Below are 22,022 nucleotides of genomic sequence, written 5' to 3'. Positions count from 1 at the left end.
CTTTTGCTTTTTCGGGGATGCCCTCCTGGGAAGGGGAATCGAGGCTGGGAAAGAACCCCAGAGCCCTCCCATGCCCCGCCCCAGGGTGGGTCTGGGGCTGCCGGCGCCCTTCTGGGGTTTCCGGGGCGAGCACCTGCGAGTAAGTCCCTGGAAACCGCAGCATGGGAGAACCGGCCCCGTTTTACAGCTGGGGATACTGAGGCCGCCACAGGGTCACTCGCCCTTTGGGATTGGGATTTGCTTCAGCCACTTTTTTCAGCCCCGGTGGAGACGGAGGCTCCTAAGGGGACAGGGCTGGCCGTGGACCCTCTTGGGTTGGCCAGAGCGTCTATCTGGGTGGACGTCAGCATTCCTTTGCTGGTAGTGGTCTGGAGCCCTGGCAAATGTGACTTGCTTACAAAGCATCCTGTTGCCTGCATAGCACTGCAGGGGAAGGGAAGGAAGGAGGGTCAGGAGAGAGAACCATCAGCTCCCTTCTCACCTTCTGGAGCCTCAGTTCCCCCATCTGTAAAATAAAGATAATGGTTAGTGTCTCCTGCATTGAGATGTATCAGGATTCAATGGGGAAATGAATGGGAAGAGGCTGGAAGCCTGAGAGGCCAGTGTTTTAGAGACCCCTGGCAGTGGCAACCCACTCCAGTTCTCTTGCCTGGAAAATCCCGTGGACAGAGAAGCCTGGTAGGCTGCAGTCCATGGGGTCGCTAAGAGTCGGTCAGGACTGAGCGACTTCACTTTCACTTTTCACTTTCATGCATTGGAGAAGGAAATGGCAACCCACTCCAGTGTTCTCGCCTGGAGAATCCCAGGGACTGGAGAGCCTGGTGGGCTGCTGTCTATGGGGTTGCAGAAAGTCAGACACGACTGAAGTGACTTAGCAGTAGCAGCATTTTTTGCCCACCATTTTTTGCAGTTTGTTCCACCTTTGCCAAATATAAGAAGGAAACCCAATAACCCAGTCCTCCACCAAAATATTTGGCAAATTCTCCCTTTGTTCTCCTGACCAAGATTGGGCAGGATGTAAGGGCAGACCCACATCTCATGGCCCATCTTCCAGTGCTGTCTGCCCTGGGTCCCTATACTGCCTCTTCCTTATCTCATTCCAGCCAAAAGCTTCCTCTCTGTCACTTACTTGGATGGATCCCTAAGCCCAAGTCTGAGCAAGTCCCAGGGACGGCCATACTCTTCCTTGTTGCTGTGGAACATCTGGGGACAGGTAGCCAAGACCCAGGCCTCTCATGCAGAGAAGACAGAGCCTCTGTTCAGGCAGAACCCAGATCCTGCCAGTCCAGGAGCCCCATTCCAAGATCCAGCCTCCATGACCTCCCATTGGTATCTGACCCTAGTGACCAGTCTTCTGGATGGACACATGCCCCTCTGTGGGTCTGAGACCCCACCCCTTTTTGTTTTTCTTCACCCTCTCTTCTGCAGCAGCCCCCAAAGAGTTTGGTTCTTCAGGGTTCTGTGCTGGCTTCTCTAGGTCCCAGGCATATGGCCTCGGCCACTTCTTTGCTGCCCTGGTTTCTGTTACCATCTGTGTCGTGAATGCCCAGCCTGGGGTTTCAGGGCAGTTCTATCCTGTCCCTGCTTCTGGGACAGCCAGGATTTCCCCCAGGACATCCCCCACCTTCATCCTGGCACAAGCACCCAACTGGCTATCTCTCCCACCTAACCATTTTCTCCTCTTCTGTTCCTGCCTCTGTCATCAAGGGAAAACCCAAGAGTCCTGCCAAACTCTTCACCCTCCATGACTGCCAAGCCCCTGCTCTGCCACCTCCTCTGACCCCATCAGTTACCCTTCTCTGCCACCCCAGTGGGTTCTACCCATGTGTCCCACTTCATCTCACCCAAAACCTAGGAAAGAGATGAATTTCAAAATAATTATGCTGAATGAAAGAGGCCAGGCAATAGGGTATATATGCTGTTTGATTCCACTCCAGTACTCCTGCCTGGAAAATCCTATGGACGGAGGAACCTGATAGGCTGCAGCCCATGGAGTCTCGAAGAGTCGGACACGACTGAGTGACTTCACTTTCACTTTTCACTTTCATGCATTGGAGAAGGAAATGGCAACCCACTCCAGTGTTCTTGCCTGGAGAATCCCAGGGACGGGGAAGCCTGGTGGGCTGCCGACTCTGGGGTCACACAGAGTCGGACACAACTGAAGCGACTTAGCAGCAGCAGCAGAAAATGCCAGCTAATCTCTGGTGACAGAAAAGATATTGAAGCTTGCCTGGGGGTGGGGCATGGAGTGTGTGATGAAGGGCAGGAGGGAAAGAGCATGAGGTATCTTGGGGGGTGGGGGGGGGCGGTGACGAATACGTTCACTGTTGATTGTGGTGGTGGTTCCAGGCATGCTCAGTTGCTTCAGTCATGTCCGACTCTTTGTGATCCCATGGACTGTAGCCCGCCAGGCTCCTCTATCCGTGGGATTCTCTAGGCAAGAATACTGGAGAGGGTTGCCATGCCCTCCTCAGTGGTTCCATGGGGTATTTATATATATATCATAACAAACTGCTCAAAAACCACAATGAATGGGATATAGCAAGAGGACTTAAGAGGTCCCAATGGCCAAAGTTGGAACAATTTGATTAACAAAATTAAGTAGTATTGGATTATAACCAAAGTATAAAATAAATATCCATGAATCCATTCTGACATAAATGATTGAATTAATAAATACAGAAGAGAAAAATCTCGTGCAGAATTCCAAATAAGTTGTGTAGACATCCTGCCCTCAAGAAGGTGGAGAAAAACTCCGCCCTCCTTAGGTGCAGGCTGTGCAGCTTGACTCCTTCCCATGAGGACCATGTGGGAAGGAGGATGAAGGGCAACTGCAGTGGAGAAGCCCAACACTCACCCCCAAGCCAGGTGACCAAGCTCAGCATCAACAGTGATCAGTCATGTTGATAGTATATACCCTTGATAGAACGTGATGCAAAAATGACGCTTGACCTCTCTGCTCTTCCTCCCCTAAACTCGGTCTAACCATGAGGATAACACGTAAGAAATCCCAATGGAGGGACATTCAACACTACCTGAGCAGTGGTCCTCCAACCTGTCAAGGTCATCAAGACCAAGGGAAATCTGAGAGAGTGTCAGAGCAGAGAGAAACCTAAGGAGTCATAACAACTACATGTACTATGGGATCCTGAAATAGGAAGAAGGGCATTATGGACAAACCAAGGGAAGTCTGAATAAAGCATGGACTTCAGTTAATAATGTATAATTGGTGGTTTGTTCACTGTAACAAATGTATCGTATCAATATAAGAGGTTAATAATATGGAAAACTAGGTGCAGGGTATATGAGAACTCTTTACTTTAAAATTTTTATTTTAAAAAACTTGTCAAATCGTGTACTTTGAACATGCATAGTTTATATTGCCTGTCTGATATTTGTGGAAGATCTGTTAATGATTGATCTGATTTCTGTGATGGCTATAGGGCAGCTCAGATTTTCTTCTTCTTGAATCCATTTTGGTAAGTTACAATTTAGTGGGAAACTTCCCATTTCATTATCTGTAGCATTTGTCTGTTCTTTTATAATTTGTATAGAATCTACAGTTATATCCTTCTTTTATTTCTGTTTATCTGTGCCTTATATCATTCTGTCTTGAGAAATTTTTCTGAATTTCTATGTTATTCGTCTTCTTCCTGTTGTTTGGCCATGCCATGGGGCATGTGGAGTCTTAGCTCCCCGGCCAGGGATTGAACCCTTACCTACAGTAGTAATGCAGCCCTAAGCACTGGACCACCAGCGAAGTCCCTTATTAGTCTTTTCCAAGAATCAACTTTTTGGCTTTGATATTCCTATTGTATCTTTCTATTTTATTAACTTTTTCTCTTGACTTTATTTTCTCCTTCCTTCTGTTTTCTTTGGATTTATTCTGTGGTTTCTTTCATACGGTTTTATTCTGGACAATTTGCTCACGACATTGGGGCCTTTCTAATTATTCTAAAACACATCCTTAAGGCCATGAATGTTCCTTGTTTTTTGTGAGCCCAGCAGGGCGTTAAGAGTCTATTTCACGCTAGATCTGGTTGTCTGGCAGTGCGGGCCCTTCAGCACGTCCAGATTGCTGTTCGCCAGGTTTGCTTTTCAAATGGACCCTCCCCCAAGGTGCACACCCCAACGTCCACTTGGGCCACAGGAGAACCAGGCACCGCTCCCTGCCTGCCCTTCGGAGCAGTACCCTCATCTCAATAGCCTCCCCTTCTCTGCTCTCCAGCATTGTCTGATCCTGCCCATTCTTGCCTTTTGACTTTGCTTGGCAGTAATCCAACTCCAGTTCACAAGCTCCAAGATCAGAAGTCAGCCTGGCATCTTCTCCAGTGATTCTCCAAAACAGCCCTCACTGGGCAGGAGCTGGTGGAAACAGCCCCTTCCCGTCCCTGACCCTGGGAGGGATAATTCATAGATAAAAAGGGGAGGGCTCTGATCAGAAAAGGGGGGCCCTTAAGGTTGTCTGCAGAGGGGCCTATCCTACCTCTCCTAATACAGCACACACTGGAAGGAAACACTTGTGTGCACTGGGGGCCTGTGAGAACTCTCAGCCATGCGGGAAAGGGAACATCAGGAGGCAGAAGGAGGCGCAGACAGTGGCAGAAGGGCGGGGCTTCCAAGCTCCAGCCACAGGTCCGCAGCACCTGCCGGGGCATCCAAGCTCCAGCCACAGGTCCGCAGCACCTGCCGGGGCATCCAGAAACCCTGCCTGGACAGAGCTGAGTCCTGGAGCTCCTCATCAGTCCAGCTGCAGCTACACAGACTAGGCTGTCAGGGCCTGAGATGAACCCAAGTCTCTTTGTGAGCAAGTCTGGGGTGTGGATGGCTCAGGACAGGTGGGGACTGGGTTGTGGGGAAAAGTGGTCTGTATGGATCATGGGATTCTGACAGGCTGAAAAGTAACCCCCCAAAGGTATTTATGTCTAAATTCCTGCAAAAGTAAATGTAACTTTATTTGGAAAGAAGGCTTTGCAGATGTGACTAAGTTAAATATTTTTTTCTTTATTACTACTTAAAAAGTTTTATATAGTAGTTAATGTCTTACTAATGCCTGATTGCTACAGTTTATAAAGAAAATGTGTTACTCTCTTCAAAACAAAACAAGCTATTTTTTGCTTGGTATGGCCCAGTTTTGTTTGTTTGTTTGTTTTGCTTTCCTGCAGATTGACAATATCCTAATTCCTGACTCATAATATGATCAGTTGCATTCTATTTTCAGATGTCTAAAAGAATAAAATTATTTTCACAATTCACCAATATTTGAATAGTAGAAGACAGTTGTCCTAACCTGGTGATCAGCCTTTTCCTTCTTTCCATCTTTCTTTCCTTCTTTGCTTTTTAAATAAATTGGGGTTTTCCCAGACCACCTCAATAAAGTGAATATTGCAATTCAGAATTTTTAATTAAATGGGATTTGATATGAAAGTTTTTCAAATTATCCAGGTGGCCCTAAATTCATCATGGTGGTGGCAGTGCTGCTTTAGTCGTTAAGTCGTGTCCAGCTGTTGTGACCCCATGGACTGTAGCCTGCCAAGCTCCTCTGTCCATGCATGGGATTTCCCAGGCAAGAACACCGGAGTGGGTTGCCATTTCCTTTTCCAGGGGATCTTCCTGACCCAGGAATCAAACCCAACTCTCCTGCACTGCAGGCAGATTCTTTACCAACTGAGCTATGAGGGAAGCCCAAATGTCATCATGAGTGTTCTCATAAGATGAGCAGGGGCCATGAGAATGAGTCGCATTCTCGCTAATTTCTCTTGGCAGTCTCCTCCTCCTCTTTCCCTGCCTCCATTTCTAGGAGGATAATAACTTATAGAAAGGCCATGAGAAGCCGACCTATAACTTTTCGGATAAGACGGTCACCAGCATAGCATTGCCACGTTTAGCAAATAAAAACACAAGACACCCACTTAATAACTGCATGGGTTGTACTTATACTAAGAGATGATTTGTTGTTTATCCAGAATCAAAATTTAATTAGGCATTTGGTGCATCTCATATTTTATTTGGCAACTGTGTGAGCAGTCCCATCTTCCACTCAACAGACACATTCTGATTTGATCCCTTTAGTGAATGAGGACCGAGTTTTATTTTGTTGTTTTGGCTGCGCCACGTGGCATGTGGATCTGACTTCCCAGACTGTGAATTGACCCTGTGGCCCCTGCAGTGGAAACACAGAGTCCTGACCAGTGGACCACCGGGGCAGTCCCGTAACTGTTTTTAAGGAAAGTAAAGGATGGTTATGTTACAGGATGTCATGGCCCAGGTAGCGCAGGACTAGCATCTCCCAAAGGTCCTCCTATAGACAGGACACAAACTTGGGCAAACTCCGGGAGATGGTGATGGACATGGAAGCCTGGACTGCTTCAGTCCATGGGGTCTTGAAGAGTCGGACACGACTTAGTGACTGAACAAACAAACAATAGACAGTGACTGCAATATCTGTTGCAGGTTCAAGGGTTTAAAATACAGAATAGGACTCGGAGGCAGTACCATGTTGAGGGCTGCAGCATCCAGAGGGTCCTAGGTATACACATCTCCGTTCATTAAATGGCCATTAAAAAAATATATATATTTATTGGATTTCCTGGGTGGTTGAGAATTCACCTGTCAATGCAGGGGACATTGGTTCCATCCCTGGTCTGGGAAGATTCCACATGCCTCGAGGCAGCTAAGCATGGGCACCACAACCAGAGATTAGCCCCTTCATGCAACAGTGAAGACCCAGTACAACCTAAAAATAAATAAAATGATTTATTTGGCTGCACCAGGCCTTTGGTTGTGGTATATGAGATCTTCGACCTTCATTATAGCATGCTGCTGCTGCTGCTAAGTCACGTCAGTTGTGTCCGACTCTGTGCAACCCCATAGATGGCGGCCCGCCAGGCTCCCGTCCCTGGGATTCTCCAGGCAAGAACACTGGAGCAGCACAGCGCGAGGGATCTCTTATTAATAGTTGTGGCATTTGAACTCTTGGTTGCGGCATGTGGGATCTAGTTCCCTGACCAGGGATAGAACCCGGCTCCCCTACAATGGAAGCACAGAGTCTTAGCCACTGGACCACTGGGGACAGCAGCCATTTTTGAGTGCCAACAGTACATTTAGGCACTGTTACAGGGCTCTGGATAGAGCAATGAGAAACCAAATAGACAAAAATCCTCACCCTCCTGGAGTTTACCTTCTTCTGGGCATAGATGGTAAACAATAAAAGGACTATGAAGAAAAAGGGGATAGAGTGCTTGCTAGGTGGGGAACAAGTGTGGTTGCAATTTAAATAGGTTGCTGGAGGGAAGGCCTCGCTTAAAAGGTAATAACAGGCATAGTGCATTTATCTTTATTTTTTTACAAAGGCTTCTGGCAACCCTACATCAAGCGAGCCTGTAGGCTTTTTTCCAGCAGCATGTGCTTATGTCATGTCTCCGTCAGATTTTGGTAATTTTTGAAATATTTCAAATATTTCAAATCCTTCAACAGCAAAAACATGACTCACTGAAGACTTAGATAATAGTATTCTTTTTTTAGCAATAAAGTGTTTTGTAAAAAACAAAAAAACAGACGGAGATTATGCGCAAAGGAGAAGTCGATGAGAAGACAAGCAGATACGAGTAGTGAGGCCACCCACGCATGAGTGCTGGAGAGGCAAGGAACGGTGCCCTGGAGACTCCTGAGGGCATATGGCTGCCCACACCTTAGAGTCAGCATCCTGAACCTCTGATTTGGGGCTTCTGGCCTTTGGAATGTGTTGTTTTAAGCCAATAAATGATTGTTTGTTGTAGTAACTCAACAAGAAATTCTCAGCCTATCTAGGGGCTTCTCTGGTGGCTGAGACCGTAAATCCTCCTGCCGACACAGGAGACCTGGGTTTGATCCCTGGGTCAGGAAGATCCCCTGGAGAAGGAAATGGCAACCGCTCCAGTACTCTTGACCTGCCTGTTGAGAAATCTGTATGCAGGTCAAGAAGCAAGTTGGAACTGGACATGGAACAACAGACTGGTTCCAAATCAGGACAGGAGTACGTCAAGGCTGTATATTGTCACCCTGCTTATTTAACTTATATGCAGAGTACATCATGAGAAATGCTGGGCTGGGTGAAGCACAAGCTGGAATCAAGATTGCCAGGAGAAATATCAATAACCCCAGATATGCAGATGAAGACACCCTTATGGCAGAAAGTGAAGAAAAACTAAAGAGCCGATTGATGAAAGTGAAAGAGGAGAGTGAAAACATGGGCTTAAAGCACAACATTCAGAAAACGAAGATCATGGCATCTGGTCCCATCATTTCATGGCAAACAGATGGAGAAACAGCGGAAACAGTGGCAGACTTAAAATTTGGGGGGGCTCCAAATTCACTGCAGATGGTGACTGCAGCTGTGAAATGAAAAGATGCTTGCTTCTTGGAAGAAAAGCTATGACCAACCTAGATAGCATATTCAAAAGTAGAGACATTACTTTGCAAACAAAGGTCCGTCTAGTCAAGGCTATGGTTTTTCTAGTACTCATGTATGGATGTGAGAGTTGGACTATAAAGAAAGCTGAGCACCAAAGAATTGATGCTTTTGAACTGTGGTATTGGAGAAGACTCTTGAGAGTCCCCTGAACTGCAAGGAGATCCAACCAGTCCATCCTAAAGGAGATCAGTCCTGAGTGTTCATTGGAAGGACTGATGTTGAAGCTGAAATTCCAATACTTTGGCCATCTGATGTGAAGAGCTGACTCATTGGAAAAGACCCTGATGCTGAAAGATTGAAGGTGGGAGGAGAAGGGGATGACAGAGGATGAGATGGTTGGGTGGCATCACCGACTCAATGGACATGAGTTTGGGTAAACTCCAGGAGTTGGTGATAGACAGCGAGGCCTGGTGTGCTGCAGTCCATGGGGTCGCAAAGAGCCAGACATGACTGAGTGACTGAACTAAACCAGTACTCTTCCCTGGGAAATCCCATGGACAGAGGAACCTGGCAGGCTACCGTCCATTGGGTCGCACAAAGAGTCAGACATGACTAAGTGACTAATCACATGTGTATGCAGCCTATCCAGATTGCAGAAGATGCTGAAAGTATGAAATTCACTATCAAGAAGCCTTGCTCTGGAGAGAAGGCCCAGGGTGTGTCTGGGCAGGAGACCCCTGATGTAGGGGAGAGGGGGCCCAGGACAGGGGGACCCAGGACAGGGAGACCCAGCAGTGTGGACAGATGGCTGAATCAGCCTGTAACAGAATACCCCTGGGGACCCCTGTCCTGAGACACTGTTATGAACTGAATGTAGACTACGTGGCTTAAAAATAATAGAAATTTAATTCTTATGGTTCTGGAGTCTGGGAAGTCCAAGATCATGGCACTAGCAGATTTGGTATCTGATGAGGGCCCATTTCCACCCATTTCCTGGTTTGCAGCTGGCCATCTTCTCCCTGGGTCTGCACGTGGTGGAAGGGGCAATGGAGTTCTCTGGGGTCTCTTATAAGGGCACTAATCCCTTTCATGTGGGCTCCACCCTCATGACCTAATCACCTCCCAGTGGTGTCCCCTCCTAGTACCATTGTACCGGGCATTAGGATTTCAACATGAATTTCAGGGGGGACATGAACATTCAGTTCATAACAGTGTCTCAGGACAAGGGTCCCCAGGGGTGTGGACAGAGATCAAGGAGTCATAGGTCACTCAATCCTGACAGACCCAGGCTGGCTCCTAGGAGGGCAGTTAGGGTGTGCTGACCCTGGGGTGGCTAGTATCCATCTGAGGCTTAAGGGACTCTGTGCCCAGAGGGAGAACCCACACCTGTGCCCTGCATCCTCTGCCTGCCGAGGAGGCCTCTGTAGAGGGTTCCCACCCCTGAGATGATTCTGAGAGTCATGAGAAGGGGGAAGGGCGGGGTCCTCCCTCCAGCTGAGGTCCCCAGAAACTCACACCTCCCCCCAGACCCCTACCTGGTCTCCCTGAGAATCAGACTACAGAGGGGCAGTGGCCAGGCCAAGGCCTTAGTGGGTGTTCTCAGGGTTTTGTTCTCCTCTGCTCCCTGTACCATCCTCCCTGGCCCTTGCCCCCCTGTCCACTGTCCCCTTGTCCTTATAACAGTGGACGCCGCCCCTTTGGAGCCTGACCTTGTCCTCACTCAGTCTTGCTCATGGCAGGAGGGGTCCTGAGCTGGGGACAGCAGATCTTGTCCGCTGTCAGGATCAAGCCAGGCCTATGAACAGAGCTGCCCCTGCCCAGCTCCATGGGAGCCCAGAATCCACCCACCACCCGTGGGATGCTTGCTGCCTCCTGCAGATCCCGCTCGGAGCAGTGGCTGTCAGTCCACCGTCCCCTGAGAGTGTGTGTGTGTTCAGTCACTTCAGTCGGGTCTGACTCTTTGCGACCCCATGGACTGCAGCCCACCAGGCTCCTCTGTCCATGGAGATTCCCCAAGCAAGAATACTGGAGTGGGTTGCCATGCCCTCCTCCAGAGCATCTTCCCGACCCAGGGATTGAACCCACATCTCCTGCATTGCAGGTGGATTCTTGACCACTGAAACACCAGGGAAGCTCAGAGCAGTGGCCTCCAGTCCGCTGGCCCCCTAGTGGTCACAAAGGCCCTCTCGCCCGCATGAGAGTCCAGGCCCTGCACTGAATGGGACGACCACCCATCTAAGGCGCATGCGTGGGCCAGGCACCCAGGGACTGGAAACAGAAGGGGCTGGGCCCAGACCTCACTGCTGCCTGGTAGACCCCACGAACTTCCCCAGAGGGAGGAATCTGGGAGCGTATAGTGGGGGGTGTCAGTAGGGGCTGCCTTTCTGAGCTTTGCCACAGCTAGGGTCTCTGGTATGTGGAGAGGGCAGGAACCAGGAGATCCTCCAGTGAGCCCTGGCTGAGAGATGAGCGACAGGGGTTGGAAAGCTGCTTCTGGAATCTTGAGACTCCAGTCAAGTCCCGAGAGGAGCAGGCCCCTCACGTTGAACAGTCCTTCCTCCGTCTTGGACCTGCAGTGGCCAAGCAGGGTCCATTGGAGGACCCCAAGAGTTCCTGCCCCCCACAACTGGCCGCCTAGGGGCATTGTGCCTGAAAGCTGCTCCCAGGTGCGGCCCCGCTCTGGGGAGCCTCGTGGTCCCTGCCCTTCAAGTCGGGGAGAGAGGGCTGTTTTTGCCCCAAACATCCCAGATTGGATGGAACAGGCTCCCAAGCTTCCAGAAAGGAGTCCAAGGGGTTAGACTGGATTCCTGAGATGCAAAACCTGTCAGAGAGCATTTGACTGACTTCCTGATTGGATTAGACCAGGTTGCTCCTTGGGAGGTCAGGCCACCAGCAGCCCCTGGGAGCTTCTCCCCGGGGCATGTAGAGGGGAGAACTGCCTGCCAGAACAAATTCAGAGCAGCCATGGTTCTCCTGGCCTCTTGCCACAGAGAGCCAGGTATGGGTGGTTTTTAAGTTCCTGCCTTTGCTGAAGAGACCCAGAGCAGGTCCAGCCCTGGCTTCTCCCAAGAGGGGCTTGGCCCTGAGACACCTGTGTGCTGGTCATGGCCTCACTCAGGACATCTGCAGCTCCTAGAGAGACAGTGGGGAAAGCCAGCAAGGGTGGCCCTGTAGGACCAGCCCGGGAGCCACGGTGGAAACCAAGACAGGGGCCAAGGGGAGTCAGGGAAGCACCTGGGGTGCCCACGCAGGGCCAGGCGTGCAGTGCAGAACTTTCTGAAGCCCCGGAGTTCAAGAACTGCTCCCGGCTTTGGGCAATGTGGACATGCGAGTGCCCTCCTTGGCCAGGTCCAGGTTCAGAGGGAGAGGGCTGGGTAAGGAACGAGGCCTCCAGGGTCCAAGTCTAAACAGGAGGTTTACACCACGATCTTCACCCAACCCTCCTAGCACCTGGGTCTGCAGCTCATGCAAGGCGGTGTGCGTGTTGAGCTGACCCGTTCCTGAAGCCCAGCTGGACTCTGGAGGGTGGGCAGGACCTTTATCCCCAGCCCAGCCCGCAGGACCCTTCCCTTCCTGAGGCAGACTGCAGCAAGCACCCTGGCTGATCCCCTGCGCCCCTACAGCTCCACACAGCCTCAAACCCACCTCCTGTTGGCTGGGATTGGCCTGACCCCTGCTCTGGCCAAGGCCATGACCATCCTTAGGCCCCCCACGAGGTATGGCTGGCACCGTGGCACACTGCTGAGACTCTGGACAAAGCTCACCCACTTCACCTTGCCCCTGGCTCCTGGACCGGGCCAACCTCCAGGGCTGGGCCGGGGAGAAGGCAGTGGCAGCCAGGTGATGAGGGGTAATGAGATGGCCATCACCAGGTGTCAGCAAAGGCAGAGACCACACAGAAATAAGGACAGGGAGACAGAGAAGGCCAGCGGGTCTGAAAAAGGCCTACAGCCAGCACAGAGAGATGGGCCCTGCGAGGGTTTGGACAGAAACTCGGAGGTGACTCCGTGTATGTGCACCAGCCACGTGACCTCGCAGGATATGCTGGGAAGCTCTCTTTCCAGAGGGAGAAACTGACAGTGCCAGGGTAAGTGGACAGAGATTTGCAAGTACCTGGAGGAGTCAGGATTCAAACAGGGGCCCCTGAGCTGGACAACTGGCCCGTCCCCACTCCTGCAGCTGGTCCTGGTTTTCACATGCAGCAGACCCAGCCCAAACCTCCCTCCCCAATTTATACCCAGAGAGCACTGGCCACCTTCACTTTTATTTATTTTTCATTTTTCGCCATGCTGCCAGGCTTGCAGGATCTTAGTTCCCAGACCAGGGATTGAACCCAGACCTGCAGCACCCGGAAAGCACCCAGTCTTAACCACTGGACCAGCAGGGAATTCCCTCACCCTGACTTTTTTTTTTTTTTTTTTTTGAGATTACTCAATCAGATCAGGTCTTCTCATTTATTGGTTATCAACATCAATGGGAAATCTTAAAACACTGAAGAGAGCAGGTCACCCCTCCTTCTGTCTCATTCGGTTAGTTTTTTCTTAGGACCCAGTCCTTGTTTTTTAAGAGTAACCTGACTTTTAGAATCTAGAATATTCCTTGCAGTGGCTCCTTGGTAACCCAAGGCACTGCCCCTCTCCTACTTAAATTCTTTGGAGCTCCATCCATCAGCCTCCCCAGCATCTAGCAGTTACCACGACTCAATGGACATGAATTTGAGGACACTCCAGGAGACAGGGAGGCCAGAGGAACCTGACGTGCTGTAGTCCCTGGGATTGCAAAGAGTTGGACAAGACTTAGCAACTGACCAACAACAGACTCGAGGATTCCTTTTAAGGTCAAAGAGAGCAGCGGCAGCAGAGGCCCTGGGGCCGTGAGCAGGGATGAAAAGGGTGGCATGGCCTCTGGTGCCTCCGGAGGGCACGGGCGGGCTTCGGTGGTAACATCCTGAAGAAGCTTTGCTCATCTCTGCTTCCTGTGCTTTCACCACCAGACAGGGCAGGGCCTGAGGGGGCAGGGGTCCTGTGGGGGCCTCTCTGCCTCAGGAGGATACAACCCACCCACCAGCTTAGGACCCCTCCAAAGCCTCTTCCCTCGGGGCCTGACACCCCAGAGCCGAGGTCGGGGGAGCTGGTTCCCAAGCAGCAGGTGGGAAGAGTCAATGAGGCCCCTGTCAGTCTCATTTGGGGCCAGTGGACCCTCAGTTTCAGCCACAGATCAGGCCTCTAGACAGCCTTGGCCTGCATGGTGAGCAATTTGGGTGACTCTCCCCAGGGGCTGGGACTCGCCACTGCCTCCCAAGGATGGCCAGGCCCCCAGGAAAGTGCCTCCCTCCAAGGACAAAGCTGGGATCAGCCATGGCAGGGATATTTCTGGGGTCCCAGGCCTAGGCCACTGGGCTCCGAGGCTGCAGCCAGAGACTGCACACGGCCTCAATGACCTCTCAGAGAGAAGGCTGAGGGGACTTCCCTGGCGGCCCGATGGTTACGACTTCATCCTCCAGGATTCCTCAGTGGTCCCATGGTTAGGAATCTGCCTGCCAAGGCAGGGGACAACACAGGTCCCATCCCTGGTCCGGGAAGATCCCACATGCCACAGGTCAACTAAACCAAGCTGAAGCGCCACAACTTCTGAGCCTGCACTCTGAAGCCTGTGAGCCCACACTCTGCAACAAGGAAAGCCACTGTGACAAAAAGAGCTAAAGAAAAGCCCCCACTAACTGCAACTAGAGAAAGTCCCTGAGCGGCAAGAAGACCCAGTGTGGCCAAAATGAAATAAATGAAAAAAAAATCTTCACCTTCTAATGCAGAGGGTGGGGGTTCGAGCCCTGGTTGGAGAGCTAGAATCCCACCTGCCGCATGCCTCTCTCAGCCAAAGTCAAAACATAAAACAGAAGCAGTACTGTAACAAGTGACTGTTTGTTACAGTACAGACTTTAAAGACTAAAAATGGTTCACCTTAAAAAAAAATCTTAAAAAAAATAAAAAGACAAGTCCAAGTCCTTGCACTCCCTGTGACTCAAAGCACTTGGTGTCCGGAGCAGCCCAGTGGATAGCCTGCCCTCAGGCCCTAACCCCTTGCCCCCCAACTCAGTGCAGAAGCTCACCCTGTGCTTCCCCCACCCCCAGCAGCATGGTGCCTGGACTGTAGCATCCATGCTCTGCTTTGCTGAGCATCCACATGTGGGGCTCTGGTGTCCAGCTTGGGGGGTCTCATCTACTGGACCCACAGCAGTGGCCAAGTCCTTTAGGGGCTGGAGGAGAGGAGGGGCCGACTCGAGGAAGACGCGTGTCCTTCAGCCTCTGGTCTGGTGTGGGGCTCCCTGGGTGGGGGGTCAGGGGGCAGGATCTGGGCTCCAAGAGCTCAGGGCTCACACCGCACACTCTGTCCTTCCTGGTTAGAATTCTCTCAGCTGCCCTATACTTCCTTGTCCCTTCTAAGAACCAGGCCTGTTTGACTACATGGGCTACGAGCGTGAGTAATTCTCTATTTTCACTGGGGGGTTGGAAGCAGGAGTCTCATCACACATTCCCCAACTTGGGCTAGGGCTGAGTTGGGGCTCCTGGAAGCCAGAGATGACAGCTCCTCTGGATCGGGGACCACCAACCATGTACAGAGCCAAGCAGAGTGAAGGGAAGGGGCACAGAGCGGGTGTGGAGGGAGCCCTTGTCCCTGCCAGAAGTTGCGGAGCTCTGGGGAAGGTCCTCTCCCCACCCCCTGGCCCTCTGCCCCTGGTCTTGCCCAATCCTGACCAGCGGGGAGAGGGGCAGAAATCTTGCCAGGTGTTTCAGCAGGAGTGCTGGCAGTTGCCTCACCCTTCCGGGATTTGGCAAAATTTGAATCACTCCACCCTGGGGTGGGCCATGGGTCAGGTGGACCATAAATAGGGTCCCCCCAGGGAGCCTGCTCACTTGCTTCCTCCTTTAGCTGCTGCCTGGACCGCCGGCCTCCTCTGCCCCAAAACCATGTCCATAGGTCTCCTGTGGCTGGGCTTCACCCTCCTGGGGGCCCTGCACACCCAGGCCCGGAGTTCCAGCCCCAGACTGCTGCGGGCCCCACCTCTGTCCAGGATCCCGCTGCAGCCCAACTTCCAGGCCGACCAGGTAAGGGCCCCGGAGGGACAGCAGCAGGGGGCGGGCAGGGAAGCGTGTGAGTAGAGGGGACGGGAGGTGAAGGGTCTTAGCGAACCTGCGAGGGCAGGATGCCCAGGCTTAATTCAGCTCAGCCTGCCCTCTGGCCCTCTGATGGAAGCCAGGCTCCATGGCCCCACATTGACCCTGACCTTGCTGGCAAGAAGATCACCTGGACAGACCTTCTCTAGATCCACACTCGCTCCCATCATCTCTGTAGTGAGTGGATGACAGGAACACCTTCAGTCCTCTGCATGAGGAGGAAACAGGCCCAGGGTGGGGATACCCCATCCCTACCATCCACAGGGCTCCCTCCTGGCCTGGCCTCCCCCAGCTCCCACTGGCTTCACCAATCCAAGAACCGAATGCCCAGTCCCAGGCCTGCTGCTCAGTGAGAGGGGCTCCTGGCTCGGGGGCAAGCTGCCAGCGGCGACCGCAGGGACAGTGCTGTAGGGGAGCCCTAGGGTGGTTTGTGGGTTCCGCCTATTACAGCCCCCCCTGTAGTTCCAGGGGAAGTGGTACGCCATAGGCGTGGCAGGGAATGCAATTAAGAAGGAAGAGCAAGACCAGTTTAAGATGTACACCTCCAACTACGAGCTGAAGGAAGACGGCAGCTACAACGTCACCTCCATCCTGTTAAGGTGAGAGCTGCCACCTCCTTGGGGAAAGTGGGGGAGCCTCGAGGGGCTGCTTGAGTGTCTAGAGGCAGATTCATGTCGCAGTCAAGGGCTGACCGGAGGAGAGGCAGTTACTCATCCTCCTGCTCCGCAGTGGACTCAGATATTAATATTTGTTCATTTCTTCCTGCATTGTTGTTTAGTCACTAGGTCGTGCCCAGCTCTTTGCGACCCCTTGAACTGTAGCCCTCCAGGCTACTCTGTCCATGAGATTATCCAGGCAAGAATACTGGAGTGGGTTGCCACGTCCTTCTTCAGGGGATCTTCCCAGTCCAGGAATCAAACCTGCATCTCCTGCACTGGCAGGGGGATTCTTTACCCCTGAGCCACCAGGGAAGCCCTCTTCCTTCATCAGATCAACATTTATTGGTCATTTCAGTGCAAACAGACATGGACACAGGCATCAGGAAACAAGAGACAGAGAGGAGGGGTCTCCTGGATGGTCTCCTGAATCCAGCCTGGAGACCCACCCAGGTCTTCATCGAGGGCTTACAGGGAGGTAGCCTCCAGAACTGAGCCTTGAAGGAGCCACTCTGCCTTGGAAGGAGGCACGGAGCATCCATAGCAGGGGCTGGTGGACTCTGAGTCAGAGGGAAGCACTCCTTCAGGAAGCAGCAAGTCATCCTCCAGCTACCCAGCAGGAGCTGATAAGTGGCTTGGCTGGGGGGCAGCCCACACACTGCCAGGGTCCTCAGACACCAGGGCAGAAGTGATCTGGGGAGGACTGGGTCTGAGCAGGGTCCCTCTGGGTGTGGCGGAGAGAGAAACGGTGGCTGCCAAGGAACACCAAGCCCCTCTGGCACCCAAGGGAGACTGAGGCTGGAGCATGTGTGCAGCAAGAAGCAGAGGGAGAATGGGTTTGGGGAGATACGCTCTGGAATACCAGGAGAGAGGGTGGAACTCAGGTCAGGGTTGATCCAGGAGCTAGAGGAGTCCTTGGCATGGCACAGACTGGAACCTTGGAGGGTGAGCCCCCCAGGAGAGGTTACAGGCAGGGAAGCAGCAGAGGGGAGATAGGAGTAGGGGATAAACACCTGAGGAATGGGGTCGGGGACAGTGTGTAGGGAAGACCACCAAGGAAAGACAGACAGTGGGTGCTAAAGGGAGGACCTGAGCAGGGTCAGGTGGCCCAGGGTGGGCCAGGCAGGGACACCCACAGGTAGGCTCAGAGGCCCATCTGAGCTGGTGGAGAGGGCACCTCCTGTTGTGGCGGGGGATGGGCTGTCTTGGGCTGGGCCAGACCAGGGGTGTCAGAATCCCAGCCCCTCCAGCTGCAGCCCTGGCCCCCACCATGTCCAGCCCCAGGAACGCAAGCCCCTGTCCCCTCTGCCCTCACTCACCCATCTCTCGCCCACAGGGACGAGCGCTGTGACTACTGGATCAGAACTTTTGTCCCAAGCTCCCGGCCCGGCCAGTTCACCCTGGGCAATATTAGGAGTGAGTGTTGAGGGAGGTGGGCCCTGGGGTTGGGCTTCCAGGAGGTGGGGGGAGCAGGGTCCTCCTAGAAGGGGCACAGACCTCCTCGCCCCTCCACACAGATGCTGTTCTGCGTGGAGAGCCCCTGTAGACAGGTGGGGAACCAAGCAGCTCCCTCCTCCCAGGGCAGGCTGACCCCTCCCTGTCCTTCCCATCTTCCCCGCAGGCTTCCCCGGGATAAGGAGCTACACCGTGAGGGTGGTGAACACCGACTACAACCAGTTTGCCATAGTGTACTTCAAGAAGGTTCAAAGGAAACAGGGGTACTTCAAGGTCACCCTTTACGGTGGGTCCTTCCCTCGCGACCCCGGGGACCCACCCCCACCCAGCCCCCCGGGTCCTCTCCGGTTCAGGAGAGGTCCTCTCCAGTTCAGCTCCGAGCCCCTGCCGGGGAGGTCCAGGGAGGGAGGCCCTTCTGCAGACCCTCCATGAGGAAGGGATCAGAGGCCTTGTTCATACGTTCAGCAATGTTTATAGAGTGTTTGCTGGCCGCCCGCCGGCCACCTTGACCACAGGGAGGACCAAGGAGCTGACCCCTGAAGTGAGGGAAAACTTCATCAACTTCGCCAAGTCCCTGGGCCTCACCGATGACCACATCATCTTCCCTGTCCCGACTGGTAATGGCCCGTGCGGACTGTCCAGGCCCACTGCTGCCACCCCGCCTCCCGGGGAAAGGGGGGCGGAGGAGGGGCCTGGCCCTCTGCTCAGTCACTGAAGCCCCTCTCTGGGACCCACTCTGGGTTCAGGAAGATCCTGCCCCAACCCAGGGATCTGTGGGGCACCCAGGGATCTGGGCCCCAAGTGTTCCTCCTTGACAGATGAGGATTTCAGGCCCAGGTCCAAATTTTCCCAGTCTCTCAGCCCCAGGGCCCCTTCCCCCTACAACCCAGGCCCTCACCATCTGGGGCCACTTCCTCCTCCCTCCCTCCCTCTTGTCTGGGGCCCCTTTCCTCCTCGCCTTGAGGCCTGCTCACCACTGACTTGAAAGGCGGCCTTGTCTTCAGGCGGCCTGGCCTGGGCAGGGGCCTCCAAGACGGCCGCCCAGGGAGCCAGCAGCCCCCCATAGCTAGGAAACTGCCAGGGCTCAGCAGGTAAACAGGCGGCGGCCTGGTGCCCGAGAAGATGTGTGGCAGGGCCTCGCTGGCCTGCTCTGGAGAACGGGGTCCCCCCGAGCTGCTCATCCTCAGGCCTTCCTCCCAAACCCCTGCTCCCGTCCCTGAAGGGAACCCCCAGATCAGCAGTTGCTGGGCCAGGCTGGGGCCTGGGGTGCCCAGGGGCAGGGCAGGCATCCCAGTGGGCAGAAGTCACACACACACATACACACCTGCCCATTCTGACAGACTCTCTCCCCCACAGACCGGTGCATCGATGCCCAGTGAGCCTGCAGTGAGTACGGCTGGGGAGGGGGGCGGATGGGAGCCAGGGGGGTGCAGTGGGCCCGGGGTCTCAAACTACCTTTGCGCCCCCCCCACCCAGGACAGCTGCTGTCTCTACTTTCCCATCTCCCTCTCAGGTGCCTCCGGTCTCTCTTTGCTCCCACCCCCCTCACACCAGCCTTTGGCCGGCACAGCAGCCAGTTGAGCCCCCCACCAGCCTGGACACCAGTAACAGGAGAGAGCCCAGAGACCCTTCTGTGGTTCCTGCAGCCCCAAAGATGCAGCCCTGCCTTGCCTGCTAAATAAACATGTGCCCCGCCCCCAGTCTGTGCTGCTTGACTCTGCTCCTGGATTCCTGGGCCATTGGGAGGAGGACAGGCAAAGGCTGGGCTCACGTTGGCATGGCTCCTGGGGCCCCTGGGGTCCTCAGCAAGAGACGGCGGCCCCAGGGCCCATGGCCAGCTTTGGCTGGACCCTTCCTAGCCCCCCACCCCAGGCCAGCAGCAGGCCTCACATGACTCTTGACTTCAAGGAGTGCCCAGCAGAAACACTGAAGGGGCCACAGCTCATTTCCACATTCGGCCACCTGCAATAGGCATCACCGCAGGGGCTCAGCCAGGGCCGGGGAGCTGGAGGGGGGCTGCAAGGGCTGAGGTGCTGTCACCCCAACTTCCTCAGGACCCCTGTGGATGCTGGAAGATGGCAGCTAGGGCAGGAGGGGTGCACAGTCGGTGGGGCAGAGGCACGCCCAGCCTGAGGCTGTGCCAGGGGAGGGAAGGTCGCCAGGCGTGGTTCCCTGCCCCTCTGATAGCCAAACCTCCCTGCCCCTGGTTGGCCCAGGGATCACTCTCTGGCTCCCACTGGTGGGTGGCTGTGACCATGCTGAGCCCACCAGGGGCAGAGCTGGGGGCTACAGGGAGGCAAATACGCCACCAGGAATCCAGATTCTAGAAGACTCAAGGACTCCAGGCCTGCACGCACCACTTGGCTGGGCCTGACAAGCGCTTGTTCACCCACAAGCCGGAGCTGGAGCCCCTCCTTATCGGCATCAGGAACCCCCTCCCTGCCTCTTCTTCCACTTACAAGATCAGAGGCTGGAGAGGCGGGGTTCTGAAGAAACCCAGGCTTTTCCACCCTCAGACTTGCACACCCACCGGGTCACCTTTTGGAACTGTGCTAATCCTGGATAATTTCCTTCTCAAATTCTTAACATTGTCACCTCTGCAAAGGCCCCTTTCCCAAATAAGGTACCATTCACTGGTTCCAGGGACTCATTGTTGTTTAGTCACTAAGTCGTGTCCACCTCTTTGTGACCCCATGGACCGAAGCACACCAGGCTCTTCTGTCCTCCACTATCTCCCAGAGTTTGCTCAAATTCATGTCCATTGAATCAGTGATGCCATCCAACCATCTCGTCCTCTGTTGCCCCTTCTTTCTTGCCCTCAGTCTTTTACAGCATCAGGGTGTTTTCTAATGAGTTGGCACTTTGTATCAGGTGGCCAAAGTATTGGAGCTTTGGTTTCAGCATCAGTCCTTCCAATGAATATTCAGGGTTGATTTCCTTTAGGATGGACTGGTTTGATCTCCGTGCTGTTTAAGGGACTCTAGAGGTCCAAGGACTAGGAGCCAGTTGTCTCTGGGGACTGCTATTCCGCCTGCCACGCTGGGCTTGGGGACAGGATAATGACAGGCTTTGTGAGGTGGGGAGTGAGAGGTGAACGGGGACCCTAGAGACAGGTCCCCACCTCTGATCGAGGCTGGCTGGGGTAGCGGCTGCATTGTCCTGTGGTCTGGTTTGTGGACCTTGGCCACAGGAGTGGTGTGGGCAGGGTCCAGGTTCGCTTTGGCTTCTGGGAGTAGAGAAGGGGCCAGCCAGGTAGTGGGCTTCATCACCTGCACTACCCAGCTCCCCATCCTCCCACCCTCACTCAGCTGCCTGGGGGTGAGGCTTTGGCTGGGCTCTCCTCTCCTTTCCTCCCACCTGCCTCCCTGTGCCCAGATCTCTAGCCCCAGGCCCCAGGCATACACTCAGGTCCAGAAGAAAGGCCATTCCTTGAATACTATTGTGGGGACCATGCCCAGTTCTCCATGGAGTCCACCTTCTAAGAGGACAAGCCAAGGGCCTCCCCTGCCTGGTTCCCCTGACGGGATGGGAGTCCTGGGGTTGGAGAGGGGGTACTCTCTGGGGCTGGGTTGTCTCCCTGGAAAGAGGGGGTTGAATGCCTGGCACAGGCGTGAGCAAGGCTGAGGAAGGAGGGCTGGGCACCTGCCTTTGGCTGACTGGTGAGAGGCCCTCCCAGCGACCATGGTATTTCATTAAGACAGAAGAGCCCTGTGTCCTCTGATGGGCACAGAAACACCTGCGTCTGTGTGTAGTACACAAGTGTGCAGAGACACGGCAGAAACACAGATCACACATGTGGACATGCTGGCGCAATCCAAACATATGTATCCTTCCAAGCACAGGACACCCAAAGGAAAACACATGTTTTTTCCCAGATGTGAAATCATACCTGGGGTCACAGGGGCCCACTCTGTGTGTGAGTTCACAGACAAGGGGTGAAACACGAGGATACCTAGGCACAAGGAGCAGCAGACCTTCAGAGAGACATACAGGCTCCCAGAAACATGCCAACGCCACACAGACATGGCAGGTGGATGGGAAGGCTCATGCATGGAGCTTGCTCGGGGACCCCTGATGCCACATGTGAACCCATCTGAGTGCCCAGTTCCCCAGGCACACTCCCAGCACCCTTCCGAAGCCAAGACTCTTCCCTCTCCAGTGGAAGAGGTGCCTGGGTGCTACCTGCCCCCTGCTCCATCCATGGGCACAGTACCTTCAGAGACGGCTGGGGAGTGTGGCCAGCCACAGGTGGTGGGGAGTAAGTGGAGGCCTGCAGGCAGGGGAATGGGGGGAGGGATACCCACCGCTTATAGTCAAGGAGGGTGAGCTGACCCGGGTGAGGGATTG

The 22,022-nt window shown here is 53.8% G+C and overlaps 1 protein-coding gene across 1 annotated transcript; it reads left to right on the top strand.

Annotated features, from left to right (window-relative positions):
- Positions 1 to 15,240: 15,240 nt before the first annotated feature.
- LCN2 (lipocalin 2) lies at positions 15,241 to 19,356 on the top strand. The gene is made up of 7 exons (XM_068984083.1): positions 15,241 to 15,495; positions 16,027 to 16,163; positions 17,557 to 17,636; positions 17,842 to 17,961; positions 18,191 to 18,292; positions 19,032 to 19,061; positions 19,189 to 19,356. Exons 1-6 carry the CDS (start codon positions 15,358 to 15,360, stop codon positions 19,052 to 19,054), a joined length of 600 nt encoding a protein of 199 aa, XP_068840184.1. The 5' UTR covers positions 15,241 to 15,357; the 3' UTR covers positions 19,055 to 19,061; positions 19,189 to 19,356.
- The last annotated feature ends 2,666 nt before the right edge of the window (positions 19,357 to 22,022 follow it).

This window comes from Capricornis sumatraensis, chromosome 1 (genome assembly GCF_032405125.1).
Source record: "Capricornis sumatraensis isolate serow.1 chromosome 1, serow.2, whole genome shotgun sequence".
Lineage (NCBI taxonomy): Eukaryota > Metazoa > Chordata > Mammalia > Artiodactyla > Bovidae > Capricornis > Capricornis sumatraensis.
The sequence above is the reverse complement of the archived record's forward strand: the minus strand, read 5'-3'. Positions and strand labels throughout refer to the sequence as shown.

Bases quoted from the DNA above. Each gene is read 5' to 3' on its own strand.
- LCN2 (XM_068984083.1), top strand. From the start codon at position 15,358: ATGTCCATAGGTCTCCTGTGGCTGGGCTTCACCCTCCTGGGGGCCCTG. The intron at 15,496-16,026 runs GTAAGGGCCCCG...CCCCCCCTGTAG, and splicing joins CCAACTTCCAGGCCGACCAG to TTCCAGGGGAAGTGGTACGC. The intron at 17,637-17,841 runs GTGAGTGTTGAG...TCTTCCCCGCAG, and splicing joins CACCCTGGGCAATATTAGGA to GCTTCCCCGGGATAAGGAGC.